Here is a 20,728-nt window from a genome sequence, read left to right as displayed (position 1 = left end):
ATAAGGCAACCAATTTCTTCAAATTAATTAGAATGCTACAAGCAGGGAAAATATTCCATATACAAACAAATCATCAAAGTCTAAAGATTAAAGTACACAATTTTTACAAGATGAAAGACATTTTAATAGAGTTTATTCCAGCAGTAGGTCAGCTAGGTCACAACAGGATGTTAAATCCTGCAATCCCTGAGGTATTTTAGAGAGCAAGAAACCAGACAGTACTCAAGATGAGTTACTTACTTTTATATGAATAAAGAACAATAGAACTGGTCCACTTCTGTGTTCCATGAAAAGTTGATTCACATTAAAAAAAAAGTTTAAAAAATGTTTACAGATAAAATCAAAACAATCAACCAGAGACTGGAAACTCAGCACTTCTGGAATTGCTATTCAGAGGGAATTTTCAAGTGAGACAACATAGATATTTTCTTTGGCCATGTAATAGACACTGATGTAAATATTCTGAGCCATTTTAGGACATCTATACAAATATGAGCCTGCTGCATAGTAGAACATATGCAGACTTTTTAAATGCAATTATAGTAGGTGAGCTCTCAATTCATTTCACCTTGTTAGATCATGCTAGTTACCAATTCAGACACAACTGAATACCTGAAAAATCTAGGCAGTACCCAATAAAGGGAGAAATACCTGAGATACTAAGTTCATTGTCATCAAAAATACAAAGGCTGCTACCTGAGAAAACGTGAGAAATTCCTGAACAAAGTACCAACCATGTCAACAGTGAGGACAGGGTGAAGTGATAAGAGAAAGAGTTTGTCTGGAAGTTAACACAGAGCTAACAGCTACCAATTCACTTTGCAAGCAGGGAAAAACTGAGCACTGTATGGGATAAAATGCTGAGGCACAGAAATACACCACAGCTCCCATGCAGATGTCCCAGGGAAGAAGCCTCCTTCTACTTGTGTGCAAGGATGAGGTGTTATTCGGTCCTAGGTACAGAAAGAACTGTATCATTTGTCTACTTCTCTGTCAAGCTGAGTGAGTGAGCTTCTGCAGCATGTTGGAAGAGGCCACAAGTTCTCCCAAGGGCAATGTTATTCTGATTGCCCCTGCTCCACCTCACTCCCTTTTCCAGCAGATTTTGCTCACCTCATGTATGCAGACAGCAAAGTTGTGGGAAATGAGCTTCAGCCAGTCCCGCATAGGTTTCCACAGCCCCTGTTCCCTTGTGCTGATCCAGCTTTGCTGCCAGCTCAGAAGTCCTCTAGGCTGTAATCACACTCCTTTCTGTCATTGATACACACAGAGTTTGGGGAGGAACTTTCATTTGCATTGCCATGGCAGCTGTAACAGCTGTCCTGAGGAGGTTAGCTCAGTTTGGTAAGTCATTTGTTGCTGTTACACTTGACTCTCCCTTAACATCCTCCACATCATTTTGCGCAGCAAGACCCTGCCCTTATGATTGTTGACAATCTGCCTTTTCTCTCCTGAAAACTTCCTTCAGCTTTAGGCTGCAACTCCTGCTTACACAGGTTCTTGCAGAAAACTCAACCTCTACTTTTAAGATACTGCTCAAAACTTCCAGGAAAGCCAGGGCTTAGATGCCTCTAGAGGATTTCAGAAGTAGTATGCCAGTCCCATGAATCTCAGTTCAAGTAAGCTTTTTTTGGTACTACTCTGAATCAAGAATCACACTCTGTCTGATATTATTATGGCTTCAGAAAAACAGCAAACTAATGTAGCATCTGGTCCACCCTCCCACAAGAACTCCCTGATAATGAACAGTCTCTTTGGTCAAGCAAATCCTCCTCACTAGACCCAACCTCTGCAGGCATTACCCACTAGCACATGCAGGTTATGTCTCCAATCAGTTAAATAAGGGGAAGCAATCTCAGCTTTGGGGTAGTACGCATTAAATATATTAGGCAGGTGCTAAAGGAGCTCACCTGTAAAGCTGACAGTAAAACAGGAACCCACACTGCTGAGATGCAACACTGGACTGCAGACACTCAGTAAGATCCATCTCTGTCCACAGAATCAGTGAAGTGCAATACCTACCCTGCAGTCCCATCCAAACTTGGATGCTGCTCCCCTTCTTTACAAGCAAGCACAGCTTCATGATTAAATGATAAATTCTTTCTTTAACACCACAGTTCACAATTGGCACTGTGATTCTTTAGCAGGTACCCAAACACTTCCAAATAACACAATTTATTGAAAATGTTTTGAAAATACATTTGCACATTACAGACAATCTTAGGAAATTCTTCACTTTTCACAAAGCAGTGGCCAGTGGCTCTCATTGGGGAACACACACAGTGACACCAATTCTGCTGTCAGCATTTCTAAGGCACATATTCACAAACTACTTTAGGAAAGGTGCAGCCATAAAAATACATTTTATGTTTCATTACCATTAAAGCTTCTTTTAGTGAAAAGACAAATTTGATGTGTAACCTGAGATTTTCTAGAGCAATGCACAGCCCTCAAACTTGCTGTATTACAAAGCTGTAATAAGGAACATGGTGCTTCTTATTTTTGTGTAGATATTGACTTTTGATGAATTAAAGAAGACACTTTACCCAAAACCAAAATGAAACCCAGTTCTCAAAATTCAGAATTTTTCTTTATAGGATAGCGTGCCCCAAGAATCTGGAGCCCATCAGTTACATAGCTCAGATTCACCCTCTGTGACAGGTGAATAAACAACCATCATTGATGATGCCCCAGTGCTACTGGGATCCTTACACCCCTTACACCTTAATGCTGCCTTACACCCAGAGCAGCACCTCTCACCTTCCTCTTCTGTCCCAGTGGTTCAGGCTCCAGCCCTGGCTTTGCAGGGCTGCCTGAGCTGTGATGCAGTGAAATAACTTGTGATTTCTAAATTAAAACACATCATTCCATTCTATTTGGGAGTAAGTGCTACGATGATGGAGTGGTCACAGGATACAGGAAAACAAAGGTGAACTTTACTTAATTTGCTTCACACTTATTTACTGCAACTAACTGAGTGTGGCACAGCTGGAGCCCAGATAACACCCCAGGTTTATGACCGGGTTTTCTACAACTTTCACAAAAGTGTTAAAATTGGAGTTTAATGTATGAATGTATTTACTTTCTCTCTTACAAAATACAAATATGAAACCACCTTCTAATATCACTTCTGTAATTTTGTAGGTCAGAATTATGTTCAGCATTATCAGACTTCCAGGAGAAATAGAGCAAATGAATTTATGTGAAATCAAATTGCTTATAAAAGCAAAGTGAAAAAACTTGCATCCAACATTAATTACTATAATCACATAGAGCTGAGATACAGCAACCATTTTTCATTTGTACATATTGAACAGCAAAAAAAGTAATAAAAATATATATACAAACTTAATAGGAAAAAAACCTGAAATGGTTTTCTATTGCTCAAGAGAAAGACAATTTTCTCTTAAATGCTTTAGTACATTCCCTGCCTCATTCCCAAGAGCTAATGCATTTATTCTTCCTGTTCCAAGGCAAACTGAAACCAGTCAAATCTTTCTTCAAATCAAGAAAGCTGTGAACTAGTGAATTGATACATATTCACCTGAGATCACTCTGAAATATAGGACAAGATAATAATGATTAACAGCTAAGGTGCACAATCGTTCGGTAACTTTTGAAGCAGCATTTACACAGAGGAGTTTTTGCTACAGAACAGTAAAGCTGTCATCTGTAATGAGAATTATTGAACATAGCAGAGGAAGAAACAGTATGAGAACTGCAAGCAGCTTACTCTTCTACTTTCTTCTATTCAATATTGTCCTGTTCCCAAGTTTTCTGTAACATAAAAAGAAGGAGAGGAAGGAAGAATAAATTTTAAAATATCAATTTTTTTTTAAATTCATCTTTAACTCAGTTTATTTCATGCTTATGTAATTTTCACTCAAATGTGTTGACTCATTTCGAAGTAGTCCTATGTAAATTCTATGAGTAGATGCATTTTATCTAAAGTGAAACCACAAAGTTGAATATAATCTACATGTGTATCCAGCTCTGATTAATGGGTAGAATTAACCATGAGATTAAAAAAAAAGCCAATGCTTTTCTTATTTTTTGATATCTGGATTTAGTTATTTAATCTTTTCTAGAGTAATCCTGTTGAATAAAAATTGTTATCCACTAGTGACACGTTCAAACAAAATCAGCTTGGCTATTGATAACCACTTAAAAACATCACAAAAGTGCATTCATCCAAGCACTGAACAAGTCACCTGCAACAGTAAACAGAGAACTACCATCCATAAATTCCATTGAGGAAAGCAAGGGCTTTTCCAGAGAGACTGTCCTGTTCCTTGCGTTGGTCTCAAGAAACAGAACCATTGTGATGTTTGGAGATGGGAAGGATCCAGGCAAGAGTGAAAAGTAACATCTTGTCTACTTATTTTTTGGCTATTTTAGGACAGGCATCAGTACTGTATGCACATGTACCAGGTCATTAAATCTCTTAACATTCTGTTCTTTGCTCCCATGATTTGGGAAGGGATCATTATCTTTAACATGTAGTACAGGAGAGCAAAAAAGAATTCAATTGAAAATCACAGAAGAAACCCATGCATCTAAGGACTGAACTCCAATTTCTAGTATCTCATGCCACTACTTGTATCAGGAACCATCAGGCAGAAATGCTGCTCATAAGTAGCCTTAATTGTCTGCTCAGCAGAGCTGCTCAGTGTCAACACCATGTGAGAGACATAATCAGAGGGGAAAGTTGTGCCCTCCTCACAGAAGTGCTCAGAAATACTGAGAAGCTGAATGAGACACTCATACCAGCCCCAGCTCTGATGAATCTGCACAGGAAAAATAAAGTAAGACCAAGTTTCAAGCCCAGAGATCAGGTGTCTCACAGGAAATACAACCTCCAAACTAAAAGGAAATCTATGACTACCATGTTTACATGTGAATAAACAACAAATCCAACATCACTCTGGCAAAACTATGGCAAACAAAGCTACAATTTGATAAAGCCTGTTTGTATCTCTATCACTCTGCAGATTAAATACAAGTATTTATGCTGGGATGTCTTTGTGGAATCAATGCATCAGATGATATTACAGGTGAATATTAAGGCAAAATAAAAAATAATGTCTACACAACATAATTGAAGTGATTCTAAATTGTAAACTGAAGAAACAAAAAATCAAATATAATTTAAAAATGCATTTTTAATATATCTTCAAACACACAACTTGGTTTTGTACAGCATCCTACATAAAAGATGTACCCAAAATACCTAGCAGACTTTAACATCTCAATTTCAGAGTTAAGCAGCAGAAGAGGAAAACAATTAAATGCTACAGACAAGAAAGAAGACATAAGCTCTCAGATGGGACTTGACACAAATGGGAGAATTAGGTTAACTTTATTTCCTGTTTTAAGTCTAAAATAAATCAGTGTCATAAAGCAGTATCAAAACATTTCAGTTTACCTCAATAGCATCATCCATTTCTGTGCTCACATACAATCATTTCAGCTTGTGTCAGAATAAGGAAACTCTTTTTCTGGAGAGCTGTCATCACTTAGGTCACTGTAGCTGTCACTGTTGGAACCAATAAGAATTCAGAAAGATCTAAACCAAATATTTCATTTCAACCCCTCCAACCCATGATGCATATGATCAACACTTTCCTCAAATGCAACCCATTTCCAGAAAACTTCTTTAGGCTCATGCTAAAAACATGGTATTTTAGAACACCTTCCTCTAAAGAAATGGGCTGAAGTCTGGAGTTTAAGACCTGATGCAAAATAATGCTCTACCTGATAAACAGTACATTCAATTTCTTTTTGCTTGACTCCTGTACATTCATTCTGCATTTTGCTGGTGCTGTTTGTCTAAGATCATGGATAATAAGATAGATAATAACAAGTATTCAGAGCTAAAATAAAAGGAATTTCTCCCTTATGGTAAAGAAAATCACTGTTTTAACAGAAAAAAAGTTAAGACACCTTTATTAGCTCACAATTCTACACTTAAATTACAGTTCTTGCTCTTTTAGTAAGAACACAAATAATTTTCATTGCACCAAGCAATATCCTGACAGTTTTTCTAGAGGTTTTATCCCCTTTTGTTGTATCCTGAGAGAAGCAGACTGGTTTTCAGAGACCATATTGCCATGCAAGTGATTGTTTTTTAAGTGGTAAGAACAAGGAAACAGTGAAGAACAGGAATCACCATAGTGACTGAGAGAAAGAAGTACCCCAAACCCACATTTTCAGTTAGTGTCTATTGGGTCTCCAAGTTTATCTTAAATTTAAGTGCACTTCAGAAGTGCCTCCAGCCTCAAGCCCTCCCTACTATACTTCATTCTACAGTCTGTTTTCCAGATATTTTGATTTCCCCAGATGAGAAGCCAGCAAAGGCAGCCCAGGGAACAGATAAGCACATTTGAGCAGCAATAATTGTGGTCAGTCCTGTGACCCTCCAGAGCCCAGGCCATGGTTAGCACAGCACAGTGGGGATCTCAGACCCCATTTGTGTGGGATCATGACAGCCTTGGGTGCCAACTCCATGCCAGGCACTGACTGCACAGCTGTCCTGTGACACCTCCCCTTTACCACATCCCTCCATCCTCCAGACAACAGGACCCCACTCCTGTCGCGCTCCCCATCTCTGGGCATGATCTCCTACTGAGACATGGAGCACATGGCCCACCCAGACAGAGCCTTATCAATGACTGCCTTATCAGTGCCAGAGCCTTATCAGCGACTGCCTACGGGGCACTGCTTCAAGGGAGCCATGCAGCCCCACAGTCTCTAATGAGACTGCACTGTGGAGCAGTGAACAAACTGCACTCAGCTACTCTGCTGCTTGCTACTGAGCACTGCTTTGTAGCCTGAATTTCACCCTCTCTTCTTTGAGAGAAAAAGAAAACTACAGAAAGAATAGGTAAAAAACCAGACAAACAGAGTGGGACAGGAGGAATGGCACCAACAGTCACCTCATTCAATTTCTACCTCTGTTAGGAAAGTTTCCTACAGTTACAGCAAGTCACTGTACCAAATTTGTGTAAAACAGCATAGATATTCTGGCTGTCCTAACATTAAGACTTTGTCTACAGCATTCTGCCCTTGTCTGTGTGACACACACACTACTGATGTGGCTCTTATAAATGGTGTGCCACATCAGGCTAGTGTGAAATGCTCAGTTGGATCATTTCATCAGCTGGTGATCAATTACACAGCTCAAGTGAGGAAAGTGTTGTTAACAGTATGATCAAGCATGCCAGATGCACACAGACAAACACAACATCACCAACGTTGTACTTACTTTTTTCTGAGAGTACCCATGGAAACATGGAACAAAAATTCAGTATTATTAAAACAGTTTTGCATTTTCACATCACAGTAAAATAGCAAATACTGTCCACAGAACAGAGAGTAAAACTGATTGGAGAGAACCGCACAGTCTTATGACAGCCATGATTTAAGTCCCAAGTCTTCAGAGAACTTCATTTTTTTTAATTAGCTCTGCTGCCCAGTGGCAATCCCAGCCCAAAACCATGCCAGAGCTCTGTAAACAACACAGTATGGGAGTCAGATGCTTAAGTAGAAGTGCTGACCAACCAATGGGGTGAGTGGACAACTGCCCAGCTTCATCTCCTAGAGGCAGTCAGGTGCTGATCCCCACCCAGCACTCTCCTCACAGGTCCTCCCCCACTCTGTGACAAATCTCTTTTAGAGGGATTTACCCACAGAAGTGGATGCTTCTGTGATTTCACTGACTTACCACCCAAACTTCTTGAGCCTGTTTTCTGTTTGCCAAAGCTGAGGCTCACCTGGCCACTACTGCAGAGGCTAAAACAACTCAGCTGATGACAATTTTGTTCCTATTCCCACACTGCCCAATTTCAGTACAAGATTTGACACCAAAGCCCAGAGAAGGGCTGACATCATCAAATTCTTGACTTCTGCAGTAGCACCTCAAAGTCTCCCCTACTTTAGGACTGCTCTACGGGGTGAAAGTCAGTTTGATGTCTCACAAGCAGGTCACAGGGCAAGAAAGGCAGGAGAAATACCCAGGTAAGGATCAGCCCTTAGGCTTCAGACTCAGGTAGCTGTCAGCCTCTCAGTTTCAGCTGCTTGAATGATTTGTCTAAGCATCCCCAGAACCTGTGGCATCATTTTAAAAGTAACAACTTGGGCCTCAAGGAAGCTTGAACTTCAAGAGTTAGGCTGCCAGTGGACTTGAAAGCAAACAGGGACTCATGAAACTTGGCATATCTACACATTAGTGTTACAGCTTCAGACCAGCACTGGCGTCAGGTTTCTGAGATTTACTCTGATGTCAAACATAGTAACATGTAATCTGAAGGAAAACTGTAGGTGGCGTTAACCAGAAGCAAGGCATCTTTTCTCTTTGGAATAAATGAGTACTTTGTTCCAAATTACAATGAGCTGTACACAGATATTAAACACAAAACCCAAATGGATGCTTTGTGCTCACAGTTGGTAATATTCAGTAACCTTACTTAAATCTGCTGGCTGTGAAAATGGTAGTGGTGAGAAATCAAATAAGCCCAGCTTTCTTTAATTAAATTCTTTTTCACACTGAGCCAATCACTGAAAAAATATGCTTACATTTGCTTCAGCAAGTTTTCTCTCAGTCTGTGTTCAAATTAATCAGTAATTATAATCAGTAATTATCTTGTGCAGGAGCCCGACACCCACTTCATCTTATTTGTAACAATTCTTACAACAGCAGACTCCAACAAAGAGCTACTGAGTAGATCTGAGGCCACCAGATCTAAGACTTAACCCCAGCAGGTTTTGTTGGTTTGTTTATTTGTGTTTGTTTATTTGTTTTTGTGAAATCTCAAGTATAAAGTGGTGGCCAAGGAAAAAAACCATAACAAAACTCAATGCAGTGTCACTGGATATAGTCAGTCACTTCAGATGAAGAATTTTGGTCACTTCACTCTAGTAAAATGGGTACTCTGTGAATTTTTTGGTTTTCACTTGGAAAATCCAGATCAACATTCTTTAGAAACAAAGCAGCAGTTTCAGGGAAGCTTTTCTTGCATTCATTTTTAATGTACAATTGACAAAAAACTCCTTTTCCAGAAACATAAGGAATTAAAATAATTACTACAGTAATGCTATACCCTGCAAGGTGCCAAGCTAAGTGCATTTCTTCCTCAGTGCAAATTAAAGATACATGAAGTATAGATAAATTTAGTACAGGCTGCAATTGTTTAAGTTGTTTAGCTTTTGAGGACTCAGCAAAACAAAATCTGCAAATTATTATAATTTATTTCCCCACAAAAAAAGCTGAATTATTAAAATTATTGTGTCATTAAAACATTATTTTGAATAAATGAATATTTGATTGTGAAATGGTTATAATTGCAGTCACCCATATTCTTGGTACATGTTTTTATGATTATTATATGGTCATAAAAATCACAGATATAATTTACAGTCATAAAAATTTTATCTATCTTTTAAAGTCATGATCATTTAAAATGATGGTCATCATGATACAACCCTATGCCTCCATAAAACACCATTTCATTTGGGAATCCCTCAGCACAAACCCAAAACTCCCCAGTTCTGACCTGTGAGCCCCCTGCCCTCACACAACTGAGCCTAGAATAAAATCTTCATCTGGGACAGGCACCAGCAGCTCCCTACAATCACTGGAGAGAAATAGGCTCTGGCAGTGTGTAATGCATAACTGACCCACAGAACAGTTATAATGAGCTATTTGGTTCCTTAAAGTGCATTTTCACTTAACAACTACAGACAAAGACTTGAGATCACTAGCTCAGAAGGGTTTTAACCCTAAACATCTAACATTTAAATGACAAAGTTAACTGACATAACTAGCTATTATTAAGTGCCAGTATAGTTAAGAAAGGATTTTCTTTAAAACTTTTCTGTAGTTTTCTGTAAGAACTCTGAGGGTAGCAGGTTCTTTGCTGTCCCAACCATCCCCACCTGGGACCTGCATCCCTGGAAGGTCACTGGAGCCAGAGCACTTGCCTTCTGTGGCAAGTGTGGTACTGACTGAGGACACCATCCCCACCAGGACAGCTCCCACCCCTGGCTCCTGGAGTCTCATCTTTTGTGGAGCAGCCCCTCTCTGCTGCTCTCCTGACAATATTCAAATCCCATTTCCATCAAATCACATGTCTGGATCCAGCCAATAGCAGAAGCAGGACGCTGTGCCAAATGTGTTCTCGACTGGGGACAACGTACAGGGGACATCAGGCACCAGAACAGCTCACACAGGCTGGTTTCTGTCCTGTTCATAGGTGCTTTCCTCCACAGCTGGTCTGAGAGAGAGCTGGACCATGCTAATGCAGTAAGCACCATATGGGCAAATTTTCTGAGGTTTTTGGTGTTTCATTTAATGCACCATTCCTTCTGTTCTCTGGCCACTTTTGTTCTTTGTCTCTGAACACAGCTCATAGGTCATCTTTCATTAATATTTTTTCCAAGAACTCAAGAGTACTCTGTGACTAGATGGCATTGGATTGGTACTTCACATTAGCATATTCACTAATGCTTTGGAAAGCTTTGTTTTGGCAGTAGTCAGTGCTGCCTACACTTACTCACCTAGGAACACCTCTCATTTCCTACATTTCCTCCCTTGTACTGGATATTTGTGTGTAAATTATTTACCTTTAGCTTCTTATCTTCTTCCTCCAAAGATGTCATTATATTCAGCAGAGATTACTAAATTCCCTACATATTTTTTTGTTACTTCTTTGTTCTGAATAGTGCTTTCAGCTCTTATTCAAATGACATTATTTGCAAATATAATTAATGCACTCGGGCTAACTCTTGCAGGCCATTAATAAAGGTGCTGGTTGCAGACAAAGAAGAAATAAAGCCTGCTGATGCTAAACTGGATAAAGGGAAAAAACCAAACCAAAACAAAACAAGAAACATGGCTTTATTGTACACTAGTGATTTTGCAATCCATATTATACTGTTTCCAAAGACAAGTCAGTTTTTATTAATTTTTTCAAATGAAACTACCTAAGTCTCAGTAAAAGCCAACAACATTACATGTGAAGTTCCCCTCTTCATCCACTAGTTTCATATTAAAACCCTTTGTTTTCTCTTTTAAAGCAGCATATTTGTAGGTATTGTACACTTTTGAGTCTTGTGTAGTTCTGGTTTTCTCTGTCCTTGAAAATGAAAATATAAACTGACAGTCTCCCACCACATTCCTCACTTCTACATGAAATGTTGACTTCAGTATTTCCATGGAAAGGTTTGGAAAAGGTCATGATCTAAAGCCATTCACAAGGAAATGAAGTGCAGGGCTTTGATGGTTGGGCCCTCATGCCATAAAGCACAAGAGGCTGAAACCACAAAGGCAACTTTGGAGCCCAACTAGTACTTCAGGTAAATAAGTAACAATTAATCACTGAGCTACCCTGATCCTTTGGGCAGTTCTTGACTGTCTCTTGGTATACACTGATATTTCTACAAACTAAATTTTCCCCAGAGGATGCATTCCAGTCTCAAACTAGGTATGCTCATCCTATGTGGGCCTATGTCTGTACCAGACTAGGCCTTAAAAAAATTTAAGAGAGAGTTTATTCACTTTCATTTATTTAGGGCACTCTCCCAGAAGTTGTAATGCATCCTTGAACTTATTATTAGCTTTGCTTACAAGCTAGGGCTTCTGTCCAGGTGTCAAATATTCTAAAATCACACCCTAATTATGGGGCTATTAAATGTTCTGGAGTAATAGTTTCCTGTTAAGACTCTCATGCTGAAATACCCATTTCCTTTTGTCTCAGGACTTCATCATTCACTCTCTCTACAGTGTTTACAGTAGCCTTGCTTTGGTAATCTGCTCAGCTTGCTGGTCTCCACAAATTCTCTGCCAGCTTACTTTGCTCTAGTCCACAGCCCAGCTAAAACTCAGGTGGGTGGTGCTGGATGAGGTGTGCAGAAAATCCTCTCCTCAGATTTCCTTCGGCCTTGCTAGAACATGCCTTAGCTTTACAGCTCAATGACATCACCAGCATTCTGGGGTTTAAAGGTTTACATTGGAAATCTTTCCACCCAGCAGCTGGGTATGTTAATATGAGTGTGTGTGCTATAACTAACACTGCAATTCCCTCCTGAACATTCTTCAATACAAAATCTTCCTCTTTTAGCCTCGAAATGCCATCCTACTCCAGTGATCTTTCTCAAGACATAGGGGTATTGTTTGATTGCTGCGTAACTAGGTAAATAGCAAAATCTGCAATTTTATAGACTAAGTTTTGGAGTGTGGATTTTTGTCTTTGCTAAATGTTTAAGATTTGGTAAGATTTTTCTTCAGGTATTCCATGAACATGAAGAAAAAGAGTTGGGTATACATTTTGAATGATTAATTCAAATAAGTCTAAGTGGGGCAAATTCAGTAATGGCTGAAACTTTAGGTCAGGGTTAGACAGCATAGTTGTTATAACACTAAGGGATGTAAATTAGCAGGACACATGCGGATCCCTCATTAAAAAAAAGTAATTTTTCTTTATCTCAGAGAAACAAATAGGGTTACTTATGGGACAAAGCAGTGTAAGAAAGGATATTGGGACCCATGAAGTGTGAGCCAGAGTGCCCACCAAGAGGGTAAGGCTGAAGATCACTGTGATGGAAGACTCTGCCTTGCCAGGCACCACAAAAATTTGATCTGTGTATTTCACCAGCACATCTTTTAAAAAGTAGCTAACATTATGGCTGCTTCTAATAATAACAGGCTAAGGTAACAGGAGTGTTTCAATCAAGCTCTGGTTTGTAGATCAGAAATTCATTCTCTTTGTATGTACATCACTGCACAACCAGGCAGAGTGAATAAAAACTGATACCTGTAAAGGAATATGGAACCAAAACAGATTGGTCTAGTCTGACTTAGCTGTTTTCCCATTACTACTCAAACTTGAATAAAATTTCAATTTCTCTCTTAACAAACAGATCTTATTTTAATAGAACACAAGACTCAGGGCAAAAAAAAAAAGTCCAAAGCACAGAATTAATGTTTGGTGTCTTGTTTAGAGGAAAAGCCAACATGCCAGAGTTGGATCTGTTCAATGTTATTATTCAGTCATTTTATGATTATTTTTTAAATTTTTTTGTTACTGTGCCCAAGGCTCTGCTCTGATTTCTTTATAATTGCTATTATAATGAAATTTTAACTGTTATTAATATCATTGAAATAAACAAGAATTAGTTAACCCTGGCTAAAACAACATTGGTACATTCAATAAACAAAAGCCTCTGTGTCCAAGAGACCAAGGACAGAATTTTGGCTGAACCATGATCCAAATCCTGACCTAGATCCAAATCCTTCTCTAAGTGTAAAGGTATCCCAACTGTTTTATTTCAGGCCTGTCTCTGAAAGATAGTATTTATTATTTAGCTACTGCAAAATAAAATCAGTGCTTTCTTTGTTGTTGTTACCATTATTCAAGTACAACTAGGTACAAATTTCACTTCATTGCTTGATCCTCTAGCAAATCTCTTTCCCTATGAAGCTACTGTCAATGGAAGTTAACACAGGAGGCTGCTATCTTCATTTGAATTCATTAATGTTTCTTTACTTTTTTCTGATTGTAATGTGGGGTTCTGGCTTTAGCCCTAATAGCCTCTGAAAAGGAAGAAGTGAGGAACTGTGCTTCCTGCTTACAGGTTATTTTACACCCAGGCATATGACAGGGACACAGTCACAAGTAAATTAAAACATGAAGAACTCCTTTTCCTCTTCTGGGCTTCTGAAATGAAGGATGGGATAGTCCCTCCAAAAATGTGACTGTCAAACTGCAGGCAAGCAACAAATAAAGATTACCTTGGAGACAATTTACATCCACGCTGCAGGTATGCATTCAGTGTCCCAGTTGCTGCCAGCAACAGTCCAAGGTATGGAGGTGAAGGTTTCATAGGTCTTGAGGAAAATTCTGGGTGGAACTGAACTCCCACAAAATATGGGTGATCTGCAAGATAGACATCAAAGAAAATTACACAATGTAGGAAGAAGATAGTAGAAAAACTTATAGGAAAAAACCATATTGAAAATTTCAGACTAGTGTCCAGAAGCCAGAGCAGCATATGTCAATTTAAGGGTGAGGCAGCAGAAAACTTCTGTCCATAAAAAGCAATTGACAACAGAGGCAGAAGGTTAGTAGGGCAAACCAAAGAAAAATCATCCTCTGATTCATAAAAACTGAATAATAAACCTGTACCAACATGTAAGGGTGGGGGGAGAGGGGCACAATTGGAGAAGTCACAAAGTTTACATTTATCATGTTATTTTCATGGTATTTTGGTTTCCAGTATCTATTATGCATGTCTATTCAGAGCAATATGCTCAAAGCAGGGACAAACTCAAAGTTAAATCAGGTTGCTGACAGCTTTGTCTAGTCAAGTTTTGAAGGTCTCTGCTGCAAGGATGAAAATTTGACAGACTCTGTAGGTAATACACTCCAGTAATGTCATATCCTTTGGCTATACTGGTTGTATACATATTCCATAAATGCAACACAAATTGGGAAATATGAAACACATATTGGGACCTGAACAAGAATATTTGAGGGTGATTAGGGAGCAGGGCAATGTCACTGTGAAACTGGCATATAGAAAAAAATCTATAAAAAGCCAGAGGTCTCTGATGACTAGAAAAAGGCAGTCACCCTGCCCTTCTTCAAGACAAAAAGAAAGATTCAAGGAACCACAGAAAATTCCTCACCATCAGAACATGAAGGTCAGGAAGACTGGCACGACAAGCCTGAGAAGAATCTGTCTTTGGATGCAGTGAGAGCACTGGCTTTCCTTAATTCTGATTTTAAGAAAGCTTTTCATATCATTTCCTACCCTTTAAGTGGACTATGGGTAGACCAAAAAGTATGTTAAAAAAATGGCCAGACTCCTGGATTCAGGGAACAGTCATGAGTGGTTTGAAGTCCCAGCAACAGCATACTTGGAGTTACTCAAAACCTGACTGATACAACTCTGGAGAACCTGACCTGTATTTAGAGGTAACCCTGTGCTGAAGCGGAAGGTTGGACCTCCCAAACCACTCAGTGATTCTACCCAAAACCCCCTGAGCTAGATTTAGGACTTTTGGAAAAGGAGCACATTTGTCTCACATAATCAAATACATACACAGTCTTTGCAAAGTAAGATTTTTCCTAACCTGCTCTGACTTTTCACCCATTGTAATACACAAATGGAGTTAGCAGTATCCCCCAAAATGACCTGGGCTGTTAAGACAGCTAAATATTGTGTCTACATGTCATGCAACAACCTGTTGTTTACAGTTTATAGTTCATACAGTTTTAACAGATGCAATAAGGATTACAAACAAATAAGACACTCACTCTCTAGTTCAATAATTTCCATCCTGTTCCCTTCTGTATCATGGCCAACAAATTTCAAACCTTTCTCTTCAAAGCAGTGAGTCAATTCTGGGTTCACCTGAAATGTTGAAACCAATAACAGTGGTAGTTCTGTTTATTTTTGGATTTAACAAACAGTAGCAGTTAATTTTAATGGTTTTTACATGCATACAAGAATGAAGAGAACTGAGTAAAGGTTGGAAACTTTTGCTTTCTTGTTTTAACAACTCTGGCATAAATTTGTAAAAGTGGACATGTTTATTAAATAAAGAGATGAATCAGTAATTTTAAAAGTTACTGTGCAATATTCAAAAATTAAAGCCAGGGTCCCTTCTGCTTACTGCTCTTCTGAATCCAAGCAGCCTGAATTCCCCCTTCTTTAATAACTCACTAGGTGAGATGCCCACTGACCTCCCCTTTGAACAGTGAATTTCAGTGGTTATGACAAAAGCTGTGATGTAGCTCTTCCTTCAAACTGAGGAGCTCTGTAGTGAGCTGTCACATTTCCTTTATGATGTTTTAACCACTCAGTTAATATCCAAACTTGAACAGGCTTGTCACCATCACGTTCTCCTCCCTTTTAAGGAAGGTTAATATTGTCTGGATCAGTTACAGCACAAATCTGATAGTTCAAGGCCCTTTAGAGACACTGATGGAGTCAGATCCCTTCTGAAGTACCTCAGAGATAACTCCAGGAGTCCACCTCATGTGTGTCTCCTTGAATGTCAGTATTCTGAAAGTATTCAGGCACCCTATCCCAGATGTTTGCATACAGAGGAGTGGACCCATGCAAAGGACAGTGCTTACCTCATAGCGATGCCTGTGTCGCTCCTCTACAAACATTTCATCACCATAAAGCTTCCCTGAATATACAACAAAAGAGAAATTAAAAGCCCATGTGTTGCTTTAATAGTTGCTACAATTATTCCTTGTAATTCAAACCTCAAAGTCACATTTAACACTCGTTAAACACAACAAGACCTTACTGATCTGCATTTTTCTGTTCTTCCTGAGTGGAAGAACACTCATCACTCATCCTGAGTGATGATTAGTTTCTTTTAATTCACTGTTACCTGAGTTCATTCAGGATTCATATTCTACATTCCTTGACTAGAAATAGCTTAGGCAAACCAGACTCTAAACACACTTTAACTAATTTAAATTGTAAAGCTTTAAAAAAAAGTCTGAGTGAGCCAGCAATGTAAAATCCCTTCAGAGTTTTACAACAGTTGTACACAAAAGATGCAGGGAAGGAAGCCTTTTAGTAGCATCTGTTCCATTTTAATAGATTATGCATGGCACCTGGCAGAGTACCTCCAAAGAACAGAGAATATTGCTTTTCTCTGTTTTCCTGATCTCATTACCCAAATGACTCTGGCAGTCTTCTGTGCGTCATCTCCAACATTCCTCATCTCACAGAAACAAGGAGCAAGTTTGAGCAGTAAACCAGATTTCAATAATATATCTTACTTATAGTCATGGCTCAAACTTTGCTCTCAATTTACACTAAGGTCATGAGAATTACTGCCTTGCTAGGGGGTTGGTACATGAACTAAACTGCCAAGAACATCTTCAGAAATTGTAGAATAACAGTACTGCCATTTTATAAAGTATGGTATATGTCTTAATTTTAAAGGACACCTTTTCAAAACTATTCTTTCCATCCAATTTGTAAAGCACAAGAAAAAGAAATCAAATTTCTTTATTAAAATACCATAGCTTTTTCTTATTCTTTCCAAAGATCTAAACAGATCTAAACAACTCTTAATATTGGTCGAGTTACAACACATGTTAATTTTTATTAACTTTTCCAGAAGTGTTTAGATCACACAACAACTTGTACATTGTGATATGCATATCTATATCAGACATAGGCAAAGTATCACCCAGGCTAGTTAGATCACTAGTATGGGCATCTCTAGAATTGCAGATTTTTCATTAAATGTGCATATGGTATTACACTCTGGTCTCCTGCTGAAGTAGATGTAATTTTTAAGTTCTCAGAAGGATACATTCCTTAAGTTTAACATAGCTAAATAGAGAATACCTCAAATCAATATCAGGGGCAGAGCAATACAAGAAATACACACTTACTTAGTTAATGGACAAGAAACTGCTTTTCGCACTTTTGCAGCATCATCTATATTACTACTGTATAATGGGCGGATTAATAGGATGCAAGTATTACTTCAATTTTAAAATACACATAGATCTAATTAAATATTTTTTTCTATATTCTGGTTTCTTTTATTTTGTTATCTGAAGCATCCTGTTACAGCAAATAATTTTCCTTTTCTGCAATATATACTTTGCTTTCCCAAAACAAGACTGCTTTCAGGATCAAGCTAGAAAACAGGAAGAAAGCACTCGGACCTTCTCAAGAACATAATGAATTAAACTGCCACTAGAAGAATTTCAGTTTTCTCAACACTTTACTCATTGTTTTTAAAAAAGCATTGGACCCTCAGTGACAGTTTCACTGGGAGGTTACAGATGCCTCTCATTTCTTTTTCTCACTCCAATTCTCAGTAAATGTAAATAACAGGATCAGAGTGAACAAGCTCAGGGAAGCTGTCACCTAACTGCTAAGATTATAGCATTCTTTTGACTTTCCATGTTACAAAGCTCCTATCCAAAAGGCAAAGTCATAAGAGCATAAAAATAACTTACTTAAAACAGAATTTTCAGTTTTAAAAACAGTCCTCCTCTTCCCCAGTCTCATTGTTCCTCCCATATCTCCAGGATTGTGTTCTGGCATGTCAATAACCTGTAGAGAAAAGTTGCTTTAGACACTGTTTCATTCAACAAATTAAAAAATCCTAAAACAAACAAGCCCAGCCTAGCAAGTTGCATAGATTTTTAAGTGGCAATTTTACATATTTTACCTCCAACCATTCCCAATCGTTATTCCTCTTTTGTTTTTCTGATGTTTTGTTCTTCAATACTGCATGGTAATAGACTGACAATGTTAACTAGTTTGTGACAAATGTTTTCATTTAATGTTATGATTAACAAAATCAACTTACTAATTTCTTATTTTAATTTCTTAGGGTGCAAAAAACACCTTTCTTTTAAAACTTATACCAAAATGTTACCAATAGGATAACTCTGCCCAAAGCTATTCTTTGTGCTAAGATAGTACACAGATTTTTAAAAATTCAAATTCATAGACTAAAAAAGTCCACCAAGTGATAAAGACACCATCCCTGGAAAAACAAAGTCCCTGAACCTCACAGAGGCTGGAAGATTATACATATTACATATGAGTAAATAATATGGGTTAAAATTTATGTACACTAGGCCATTTCTTATATTCCTTTTTCTTATGGTAAGAGGCAGACATAGCTCTGGTATCAAGTAAGAAGGCAACCAACCTCTTTCTTGGGAAGTAGGAAGAGGGAAAGGGCATGCAGCAGCAGAGTGAAAAGAGGACACTTGTAGTGAGAGGACAATATTGTAAAAACAGAATATGGGAACAGGTGACTCCAGTATATGTGTGCTATTTCAGATTATAGATATAAGTAACTTACCACAGAAAATAGAAAACCATCCCCCCCCCTTCACCTCTACTAAAGGGTTTCTCAGATTGCTGAAGAGTATTAACAGTATTAACAAAATACTGGGTTGCCTTGTATGAAGAATATGCTATTTAACATAAAATTTAAAGACTAGGATACACAAATACTGGGTCTGAGGACTGAAGCAGAGTCAAATGGCTTCTACGTGGGTCAAGTGAAACCCAGGATAGTGGGATCTGGGGCATGTGAGAAACCACAGCCTAGTGGAAGGACTGCACCTAGCTTTGCTCAGTTTGAAAAACCTTGCAGGGTCTCACAATCCAGTTTAGAGGAAATCTGTCTAAGAGAGGTAAAACAGTTCGAAACTGCAGAAACATGAGCTGAAGCCTTGACCTACGTTCTTGTATTCACATAAACACAGTCAGTGAGAAATGTAATTGACAAAGAAAAGTTCTAAAAATACAAATATTCACATATATGGGTAATCTCAAATGGATTTTTATTAACCTTAATTTGCCCTCTGAGAGTAATGAAAACAACATCTGATGATACACTTCATAAAGTGAAGTTATTCAATTTAGGAGGGATGGTGGAAAGTGCTTAACCTTTGGCCTTGTGCCAATGCATTTCAGCTGCGTAATTATCTCTGTACAACCTTATACATTCAAAATGTTATTTATAAGCAATATATTCATTATAAATTGTCATGAGCAGGAGTTGTGATCAAACCAATGGGATATTACAGATTCTTCAATTACCTCTCAAATCACAAAAGTGAGGACTGTGCAAGATGTTGAGCTAAGCCCCCCTCCACAAATACAAAAAATAAAAGAAAACCCATTCACTGAATCCTTACTATTTTAAAAGTATGAAATTTACTGAATTTCTTTTATTTCCTTTCATTTATTTTCACTTTTTTTCGTGAAGTAGTGGCCACAAAAAAAGAAGAGGGTCTCAGAAGTAGAGGATCTGCTCTGCTGAAGGCTTCTGTCATCCTCAGGGTCAGACCCCCTCGTGGCACTGCCAGCCCTACAAAAAATCTGGCTGCAGAAATGGTCTCACAGGGAAGGTTCAGGTGAGTTTCAACACCAAGTGTTTGTGTGTCTGTGTGTGTGTTTTCAGCTTTCCATCTCTCCCAACACTGTTATATTAGTAAGAAATTGACAAGGTTTGATATATTAAGTTTTGTCATCAGGTGACAAAAGGAGCTATTTATGAATTAATGCCTTGGAACTGCTTTGGCTCTGTGGCCCAGATGAACTCCAGCAACTAAAACAGCACAGTCCTCAATATTACTTTTTTATATATTACTTGAGTTTCTCTGCAACAACATCTGTGCAAGAAGCTTTTGAAACCAAAGTGGTACTGCTGCCCTACAGCACAAAGAACGTAATGAGAATCAGAAAAGCAACGTCATATTAATGAAATATTTTGCCATATTATACAGAATTTTTTTGATCAGAAAAAGAAGAGATTTAAAATAGTGGTAATTTTGAACAACTGTGCAACTGAATAGACTCTTCAACAAGCTTATGCTTCCTGGCACAGAATAAATCAGCTCTTCCTATTCATTAGTTCTTTGAAGGGCAGAGAACAGCACAGAACAGGCACCACAAGCAACAAAAAAATATCTGTAGGGAGGATGCAAGAATATATAGGTCTTTCTTACCCAAATCTCTGAAAACTGCCAACACTATAGGGATTTTATAGAGATTTTATATGCATTACACCAGACAGCCAACATGAAATTAAGAATGAAACACTGTAACACAGCACAAAGCACATTCTAGATATAAAGCAATCTGATCATTATTTAATCATGTTACTAATGAATAGTGACTTCAACTATCCATGAACAGAAATCTTCTTTCAGATATC

At 38.3% G+C, this 20,728-nt stretch overlaps 1 protein-coding gene across 1 annotated transcript in view; it reads right to left on the bottom strand.

Moving 5' to 3' along the window:
• Positions 1-2,209: 2,209 nt before the first annotated feature.
• CTPS2 (CTP synthase 2) overlaps positions 2,210-20,728 on the bottom strand; it is a 59,237-nt gene continuing 40,718 nt past the window's right edge. Inside the window, exons 14-19 of the mRNA XM_030953017.1 lie at positions 18,003-18,099; positions 16,140-16,195; positions 15,315-15,411; positions 13,787-13,931; positions 5,426-5,536; positions 2,210-3,777 (exon numbers count right to left, since the gene is read on the bottom strand). Of these exons, the coding sequence (XP_030808877.1) occupies positions 5,467-5,536; positions 13,787-13,931; positions 15,315-15,411; positions 16,140-16,195; positions 18,003-18,099 (465 nt within the window). The 3' untranslated portion in view covers positions 2,210-3,777; positions 5,426-5,466. The remainder of the gene's footprint in view (positions 3,778-5,425; positions 5,537-13,786; positions 13,932-15,314; positions 15,412-16,139; positions 16,196-18,002; positions 18,100-20,728) is intronic.

This window comes from Camarhynchus parvulus, chromosome 1 (genome assembly GCF_901933205.1).
Source record: "Camarhynchus parvulus chromosome 1, STF_HiC, whole genome shotgun sequence".
Lineage (NCBI taxonomy): Eukaryota > Metazoa > Chordata > Aves > Passeriformes > Thraupidae > Camarhynchus > Camarhynchus parvulus.
The sequence above is the reverse complement of the archived record's forward strand: the minus strand, read 5'-3'. Positions and strand labels throughout refer to the sequence as shown.